This window comes from Zea mays, chromosome 7 (assembly GCF_902167145.1).
Source record: "Zea mays cultivar B73 chromosome 7, Zm-B73-REFERENCE-NAM-5.0, whole genome shotgun sequence".
Lineage (NCBI taxonomy): Eukaryota > Viridiplantae > Streptophyta > Magnoliopsida > Poales > Poaceae > Zea > Zea mays.
The window spans coordinates 121,739,427-121,749,075 of NC_050102.1; the positions used below are offsets into that span (position 1 = coordinate 121,739,427).

The window sequence follows — 9,649 nt, forward strand, 5'->3', positions numbered from 1 at the left end:
CGAGGTTCCTTTCCTCGCCCCAGTGCCACAGTTTCACTGACTGCACCACGGTGAAGCTCTAGGGCCATGGTTTGGTTCTTATAGCCCGGATGGGAACACCCAGGGCAAAAAAATCCAGCGACAGTGGGAGTCCGTGTCGCCTACGGTGCTGTTCTGTTGAGGTTTGAGAGAGGAGACAGGTCTGACAAGTGGGACCCACATGGAAGTGGCTAATCGAGGAGGCACAATACACATGCATGAGCCCGCGACGAGAAAGTGGCTGGCGAGGGGGTCCCGCCTGGCAGTCACTGTGAGCTGAGCGCGGTTGTGGGCCGGCTGAGTGGAAAGGGAGTTGGGCCGTGGCGGAGGAAATCGGCCCAAAGCACCAGGAATTCTTTTTCTTTTTTATTCCTCTTTTGTTTTTTCCACTCAAATTCATAGTTTGAATTCAAATCTGCTTATGGGTTTCACACAGGGATCAAGTGCTCAAATAAAAGTACTAGCCTGAAATGATATATTTATTCATATATATATATATATATATATTCTTTAGTGTATATTGTTTCCCCTTTTCTCCTTCTTTTCTATTTTAAACTTCAAATTCAAATTTCGAATCCCAAATTATATTTAAGCGGAGATCTAGAATCTAGTTAAATACACAATCAAAGAAATACTCGGCATAATAATGCATATTCCTATTTATTTATGTCAATACTTTTATATGCACATTTCATACACACTAAAATAGAGAATAGGTATTTTAAGAAATATAATCTCTAGTTTATAAAATTCTATAGAGAATAATTATAAATATATATATATTAACAAAGGGATAGCTAAAATCATATAGGGATACTTTTATTAAATATTTATTAGAAACTATTTTTGTTTTAGGATATGTTAGTTTCAAGAATAAGATAAGTATCATTAAATGATATAAAAACAATCTTTAGAGAAATTTTCTTAGTTTTCAAAATAGGATTTTGGGTGCTACATCATACCTCTTTCAACCTTTTTCTGTAGGATTTCCTATATCCCAAAACTATGTCCAAATTCCACTTTTCTTGCACAAAGGAGTTCGTAGCCAAACAAAGTGCAAGAAACATAGTATAAAGTATGTGCAACTTATTCAAGTACTTAAACCTCATGTTTTTGTAGCTTTTCCCAAAGTTACACTCTTGTCCTTCAAATTCTACTCATTTGGACTTCTTGTCTTCAATTTGCTTTTTGCTACACCTGTGTTCATGCTCATATAAGGAGCGTTAGTTCAAAGTGGTGTGTTGGGCATTTAATCACCAAAACAACTAGAAATGTTCCAAGGGCACATTTCCTTTTCAGGTTCCCCCAAGTGAGCCAGAACGTCGTGGTCGCCGCAACCCTTTTGGACAAACTCTTCGAGGCAGAAACTCTGAGCAAATGGAGGATGCACCAGGATACTAGGGGCCTCTTCAGCCTCACCGTTCAACAACAAGCCAAGAGTTCCGTGTCGCGGCGCCAAGAGCTGGGCGCCAACCAATGTATCGTGTCCACAACGATGGGAAATAATGCCTTATTGGGACAACCATCCAATCTCAAGGAATCCATGACATGAGCTCCACCCCATTGATGCCCAAGGACGAGGAGAAATGTGTGGAGTACCTCTACCTTGGGGCTCAACGATGGGCAGGAGGGATTGGGCAATGGCCATCAGTACAACTAGCACCGAGGAGACCGCTTTAACCCTGATGAAGACAGAAGCTTCAGCCCCAACCACTGGATGCTGGGGCCTCAGGCTTTCAGTCACCACATCCTCTGGGCACTGGTACCACAATGATACCTCGAACCCCCGCCTCTAGTTGGGAGACTACCGACTAGCGTGTCAGCCGGGAGGGGCGGACCATGATGACTTCATAATCCGGAACATCCCTCTGTACTTGGCGAACTCGGCACAAGCATGGCTTGAAAACCTGAGGCTCCGGTGTATCCACAATTGGGCTGACCTCAAGGAAATCTTTGTTGAAAACTTTCAAGGCACGTATAGGCGACCGAGCAATCCGTGGGACCTCAAGAGCTGCCGATAGAAGTCGGATGAGACCCTGAGAGACTACATCCAATGCTTCTCGCAACAGTGCAATGAGCTACTAACCTCGCAGATGTCAACATTATTAGCGCCTTCATCTTAGGAACCATGAGCGAGACCATGGTACACAAGTTGGGGCAAAAGAGCCTGCAAACTACAAAGGAGCTCCTCGATATCGTGACTAATCACGTGTTGGGTGGCGGCGCGGTGGGGGCGATCTTCAACCACTGTAAGCAAAAAACCAAACGCACCAAGATCCCGACGGGGGCTTTGGCGGACAACCTGATAAGAGGAAGAAAAGGACATGCGGTAGCATGACGAAATGCTAGTAGCCATAGGAGGCCAAAAGGGAAGGAAGATTCCGACCAAGGAGGCCACTAACTACTTCGAAAAATTGCTTGAGGCCCCGTGCCCGAACCATCGCCACCTGGTTCAACATGCCTACAAGGTGGGCTTGAAAGCTCTCCTATGGGGTTTAGTGGTTCGGATGACAACCCAATTAAAGGACTGACAGATGTGTTAAGTGTTGAACAAGTGCTTAGTGTAAAGCTTGTAAAGTTCAACACAAGTGTTCAAGAGTAATGGTCCAAAGGCTGAGTTGATTATGATTGTGTACATCACGAGTGAAGTAGAATATTGCTTAATTGAGTCTCAATGTTCATATCTTGGAGACAACCGATCAAGTCAAGGATGGATGCAAGAAGAGCTTCGAGCTATCGAGTGCACGGGAGAAGGTCAAGGAGACCGAGGAACCCAAAGCTAGGGTTGAAGAAGAAGACTTGCAAAGTCAAGGTTGATCGAGTTGAGAGAAGAGTTATGGTGCATCAAAGATCACTACCTAAGGACATGGCTTATAACCAATGAGGTAACATCTATAGTTATGTGGTGTAAGTCATAAGGCTTAAGATCAAGCTCAAAATGTAGAACAAGGTCACTAGAAGGAGTGTCAAAGCCAGAACCTGGAAGCAACCCAAAAGAGCTAAGTTCATTCTAACTTTGAGTTTGGGTTGTTCTTTGTTTGTATATGTTCTGTGTGACCTTTGTAGGATGTTGGAGCTCATAAATGGAAAACTAGATCAAGTCATGGAGACTTAGAGTTTTGGAGTCCAACATCGACCTCAAACAGGCCAAAAGGAGCAAAACAATGAAGAAGGTTGAGTATGCAGATTTGAGTGTTCAAATATGTTGCATACACCTTCTACTACTCATATGGCACTTTGGTTTTGCTCTCTAACCATGTTTATAGAGAAAGTGTCATCTAGAGCTCTGTTTGAGGTGAAACAAAAAAAGATGGGAGAAGAATTGAAAAGAGGTAATCTTCTAGGACTTAGTCGATTGATTTATACTCTAACTATGTTTGTCTAAGTCACAGGAAGGCCCTCCCAAGAGTTGAAATCAAATGAAGAAGAAAAAGGAGGAAAGGCACATAAGAGTGTTGTTGTCTGAAGAGCACCGAACAATCTGGTGTGCACTAGACAGTCTGGTGCCCTGGGCAACCAACTACCTAGCCTCGGGTGTCTCGGCTAAAAAACCGGACAATTTAGGCCTAGTCATCGGACGTCCGGTGGTCTTCAGGCAACAACAAGTTGGCCATGTCAGCAGGCTTCAACAGGTAGATTGGAGCAAGGACAGTCTGGCATCAGCACCGGACAGTTTGGTGCCCCCATAAACAGAAAAGTAGCTAATCAAGGTTTCGACGACCCTTGTGCGAAGGCACACAGGATAGTCCGGTGCCCCCGTAACCAGGATAATTTTTTCAGCAGCTTCTATTTGGAAAGGGGCAGCATTAGGTGCTCTCTTGGGGCGATAAAAGGACCCTAGGCGCCTATTTGGAGTACACAAGTGCAACAAACAAGTCCATACATCAAGCGATCAAATTATTTCTCTCCCTCTCTTGTGTATCTATCTAGTTTGTGTAGAGACGGAGTTAAAAGCCTTTAGAGAGAGGGGAAGTGCTGCTAGAGCAAGAGCAATATCTTGAGCGAGATGTTACTCAGTTGGAGCGCTGTCAAGAAGTCTGTCTCGTCTCCTTGATAGAGATGAATGAGATTTCTAGACCCCTTGACAGATGGGTATCACAACTTGTGGGTAAAGATGTGCAACCTCTGCAGAGTGTAAAACTGGTATATCAGTCGTGCTCACGATCAAGAGTGGCTCATACCCTCACATGTGTAACTTAAGGAATTAAACTTAATATGTCATTTGCATTGCATTGAGGGATTTATTATTCATTGTGATCAATTGTTTAATTGAAATGGTATTTACTTACACTCAGTAATTGTTAATAAAAATTTGACCAGCATTAGAAGCAATGCTCAGCCTTAACCATTCCCTTAGTAAGCCTTACACTACACTTTTTCCCACACTTGCTGAGTGATGACCGTATGAGAGCTCACCCTTGCTATAATCACACCAGCTCAAGAATAGGTACCATTAGAGGAGCATGTAGGATGCTACGATGAGTTCGGAGAGGTCTAGGCCATCGTCTCCTAGTCGACTATGATGGTGTAGGATCATTGTTGACATATGGTGTATTTATGTAGCTATTTTGTATAGAACTTCTATTATATATTAAATATGTGACATTGTTTTCTGTATCATGAGTCATCATATGTGTGATACTTGATTCTAGCAGACATTTGAGTCGCGCCAGGGGTTTCCCTTAAATCCGGGTATGACAGGGAAGTATTAGACTCACCCTAGGAAAGGGGACAAGGACACTCGGACAAAAAGACTTACCTCGGCTCCTGACCAACGCGACGTGGCATCCCATCGAACCGCAATTCGTTGACCGACCTAGCTGCAAGATCCGTTCGAGGAAGGAATCGAAGAGAAAAGGGCTCGAGAGTGACCAATGAGCGGACGTCCGCCCAAACTTATAAAGTGGCAAAGGCACCCGACTCCGCCTCAAGAGATATTGAGCTACGTCGAAAGTAGTCCGAGTCCCAAGGGCAAAAGCTCCACAATCGCTCATAAGGCGGAAGGACAAACATCACCCAACCTTTCATCAGTCCCGAAGGGGAGATACTCTTCCTCGGGGGCTACCATCGAAGAAAAGATCCCCAGGTCTCTGGCCCGCCAGTCATAGAGAGCGCACAAAATAGAAGCTACTGGACCACAGGGGCCCACCCGTCAGAGGGGGATAAGGGGAACCATCTTGTTAGGGAAAAGATCCCCGGTCCCTAGAGCCCACCGGTCAACGAGGGCGTTGGGAAGAGGCCTCTGGAAACTAGGGCCCATCAGTTAGCAGGAGGAGGAAGGAAATGTTTGCCCTGGAAGCACCCACCCCCCGGACGAACCATGAGGCACCGAGCCCAGGGTCGGGCGTGGCAGAGCTAGAAAAAGGGATTGGGCATACTAAAGGGAAACCACTCGGTGGATCCTCATCTGGCCCGAGACTGACCCGCCGTAGTGACCGTCCGCATTAACTACGCATGGCGCCGAGTCGTGACAGAGGAGCCGGTCCGCGTCCCACTCATGACATACGAGCCCCTCGGGCTACAGCGTACTTATGACCTACAAACCCTTCGGACTGCAGCGCATTTATCAACCCCGCGTCCTCGGCTTGCGGCACACTCATGACTTATTAGGACTAGGCCTAAGTGTGCAGGCCGCCTACAGGGCACATCGATATGAGTCATGCTGAGATCTAGGCTACGAAGATCAGGGGTCGGCGTAGCTTGAGGCGATAATAATGACACCTGAGCCCCACGCTGCCAACACCGTTCGCCATAAAGTACACAAGACGACCAAACGGCCTAGATGCTCATGGACACATGCGACTTCACCAGGGTAAAACACTCGATTTTACCATCGCCTAGTGACTCCTCCTCGAGGAAGCCACCGACAGGCCGACCCCCTCCTTGGCCTATAAAAGGAGGAGGACGACCATGGACCCGAAGAAGGGAGGACGACCATGGAGCCGACGAAAGGAGGGAGGACAAACTGATGAAAGGAGGGAGGACGCATCAACAAGGACCGGGAGCGAAGACCCGAAGCCCCGCTGCCAAGCCAAGGCTTAGTTAGGACCCTAGCTCTGTAGCCCTTAGCTCCACCTCGTCCGCACAAGAGACTTGGGAGTTTCTTCTCCCTCTCTCGCCTGCTTGTAACCCTACTACGAGCATTGTAGGGATGTTCCACCCAAACCAGTATAAATCTTACGTCCACCACGTATACCGTCCGGAGCCCAGAACGTGCACACAAATTTACTTGTCGGAGCTAGGTTTGAAACACCGACAAATAGTATTTTAGGTTAAAAGATGTTTAGAATATATCCAGAAAGTCGGTAATTTAAGCTATAATTTCACCAATAATACAATATTTTTGGGTCTAAACACTTTGATTTGGATCAAAGTTTTTGGCTGGCGCGTGGCTGGAGTCTCACTCTTCTCTTTTTATGTGCTGCAACTAAAATATTGTCTAGAAACAATTATAGTTGTCTCCTGTAAACTCTGGTTTTGAAAAAAGTATTTTTCTCAACATCGTCTGACATGGCAATGGACTTAGGCTGTCTACAGCAGCTTATCCACTCTATCTGTTATCATATGTTTTATTTAAAACATCATTCTATAAACCATGCTATAAACAACACGAAAGAATATTTTATATGCTCATATACATACATACTAGAGACAGCCTTGCTAAAGCTTGTCAAGAGTCAAGTCAAGCAATGAAAAAAAAGGCGTCAAACAAATTTGCCGAAACTATGGGCACCAAAGAGGAAGACAAACAGTCACAACCAATCACCGGCGCCAAAACATGCAGCGCAGCTTCATGCCTTCATGGCCTCATGGTCCTGCTGGATATGGCGGAAAAACTGCTGGCGGCCGTTGCAATTGCAGCCACATTCAACTCAGGCTCCAGGCCGCTGCAACCCAAGCCGCCAGCAGCCTGCCCCTCCTCTCCGACTCCAAACCAATCCAATGGCCCTCCGCCCCCCGCTGTCTCACCTCACGCGCTCTCTGCCCTGGCCTGCCCCCAGCATGACGCGATGCTCCGCACTGCGTCGGATACATGGACGATATTGCTGGGGAGCGGGGGAGGAAAGGAGACGACTCTTCCCGTGCCGTGCTGACGCCACCACGCGGCCCCGGTCTCCTCTCGCCCTCCTCTCCGTCTAGATCTGATCCTATCCCCTCCCCACCCTCCGCCGCCGTCCTCGCCCTCCCGGCCGCAGCCACGAGCCCGAGCGCCGGGCTCCTGGCCTCGTCTCGCCTCACCGGCGAGATGGACGGCGGCGGGGAGACGCTGCTGGTGCGGAGGAGCAAGGGCAAGAAGAGGCGGCAGCCGGCGGCGCCCGCGGAGAGGGGCTCCGGCAGCGGGGACAGGTTCCGCGCGCTCTGGCGGGACTACCACGACCTGCTGCAGGTGAGTCAGTGAGTGTCGCCGATCGATTCTTGCTCCGCCCACTAATCTCTTCGCCCTTTCTAGTTTTCGTGCAGCTCTCTTGTTTCGACCTGTTCTTAAATGGATGATTCAGCGCCGGCTTGATTGCTGAATTCCTCGTGCTATCCCCACTTGTTCCGGTTGCTAGTACTCGTATTATGTTTGTGCTTGGCTGTTTGATTCTTTGCTGCCGTGGGACGGGGTCACGGGGATTCAAGAATTCCATCCAATAGCATGGCTAAAACCAACAATTAAGTATACCTGTGATTAGACTTGGAAGCTGATACAATACAATACAACATTGATGCAGGAGACCGAGGCAAAGAAGAGGAGGCTGGCGAGCAAGAAGCGAAGAAGCCTCGCCCTGCTTGCTGAAGTCAAGTATGGCAGTTCTCCGGCTCTTGCTTTGTGGCTCCATGTTACTACTAGTATCATCTTCTTATTCTTCATGCTGGCATTATTACTGCTTTTCAGCTTCACTAACTGTGTAGCTGCTTTTTGTTGCAAGGTTCTTGCGAAGGAAGTATCAGTCCTTTCCGAAGGGTGGCTCGCAGCAGACACATTACAGGTTGAAGAAGCAGGCTCGGTACATGCCATCCCCATTGGGCCATGGTGCAGGGACCGAAGTGCCTTCTACCAGCAGAAACCCAAACCTTGACTTAAATCAAGATTCTGTCCTGGTAAGTGTGGAGTTCATGAACTAAAATAAACTGTATAAGGGAAGTGTTTTTTTTGTCAGCTAAAAGGGCCTTCTTGTCTGCAGAACGATGTGGGGAATGATTGCCAGGGGCAACATGGCCATCCAGAAGTTGAAAAGTTAGATCAGGTCGAGGTGAATGAAGATACGATGACACCTGATGTCAAATTATCAGTTTGTAGGGATACAGGAGAGTACTCTCCTGTAAGTGAAGGTAAGAGGGCGGTTCCATGGCAAGACCGGTTCGCGTTGAAGACCTAGGCCCTCAGTTGATGTGGCTAAGAAATAAGCTGCTTCTCTGACAGCTAGTTTTGCTACTGTATCCCTCAAATGCTCAGTAGTGCTCTGTACAGAAACAATGGGACATGATACTTATATGCATGTTACATTGCCTGATTGACAAACTCAGATGTTTGTAGCATGCTTCTAAGCAAGTTAGACAAGTGAGTTGTGATTCTATGAATGGTTCTGTCCAGAATTTGGATTGGCCCATTTGATTTTGCCTTTGTGCATCGAATGTTTCTTCAATCAGCAAGATCATGAATTCTGTGAATTGCAAGTTTGGAGGGTTAAATTTCTGGTTTCATAGTTTAGGTTTCAAATAGCCTCTTTAGCAATGATCATAAGGACAAGTATAACTATTGATTGGTTTTTGGTTTTGAGTTGCAAGTTTATGGTTTGTTTGTCTGGGTGAAAGGGTGCATTGTAAGTTAGGGTGTTGCATAATGAAAATTCGAGTGTACCATGGTCAAGCGGCCTGTAGATTCGTCTCAAGGAATATTAGTTTTTTTATATAGTCTCAAGGAATATATGTAGCCTTTAGCAATTACCATGAACTAGTTTGAAGGGTTAAATATCTCGTAAACCAAATTTCTATGATAAAATAATAATGTTAAAAATTACATAGTGATGATTCGGAAAAATATTAATACATTCTTCATTTATTATATTTCTATTTGATGTCACATTTTTTTAGAATTTGCTCTATAATTTTGGTCAAACTCAAGATACTTGACTCTTCAATAAAGTTAAAAGAATTTATAATTTAAAACGGATTCTAATGTCCAAATAGGCTCTTTATTCTTCATCAAATTATTGGCGAGAGGCGATAGCAGGGGAGGGAAGTTTAGGTGGAGTGTCAAGCAGGTGCTGTTTGGTTCACATATTTGTTTTGTGAACGGTAACCGATAACGTTAAATCATGTTTATTAAAGTCTAGCGTAATCAGATACCATATTAGAAACTGATATCATCATATTCAAACTTGTTACCGCTGTAATCAAGCACAGAAAAAAATTAAACTATGGCGGCTCAAGGATCAAACCTTGGATCTATTGAGCAGAATGTCTAACCTTCCACCCTCTAGCCAACATGACTCATGTTGAATTGTGTACAACTTCAACTAAGACGTCTTTTGTGTTTAACCCGCCGTCCACTCTGTATGCTCACGGTGTCTAGAAAAACGTTTATAGCTTGACCCCTGATCTTTCTGGAATTTGGGACGCAGTCCAGAAAAAAAAAAGAAAATAG

General features: G+C 45.8%; 1 protein-coding gene across 1 annotated transcript; it reads left to right on the forward strand.

Moving 5' to 3' along the window:
* The first annotated feature begins 6,854 nt into the window (after positions 1 to 6,854).
* LOC100384532 (uncharacterized) lies at positions 6,855 to 8,671 on the forward strand. The gene is made up of 4 exons (NM_001320474.1): positions 6,855 to 7,405; positions 7,734 to 7,804; positions 7,932 to 8,103; positions 8,187 to 8,671. Exons 1-4 carry the CDS (start codon positions 7,052 to 7,054, stop codon positions 8,379 to 8,381), a joined length of 792 nt encoding a protein of 263 aa, NP_001307403.1. The 5' UTR covers positions 6,855 to 7,051; the 3' UTR covers positions 8,382 to 8,671.
* The last annotated feature ends 978 nt before the right edge of the window (positions 8,672 to 9,649 follow it).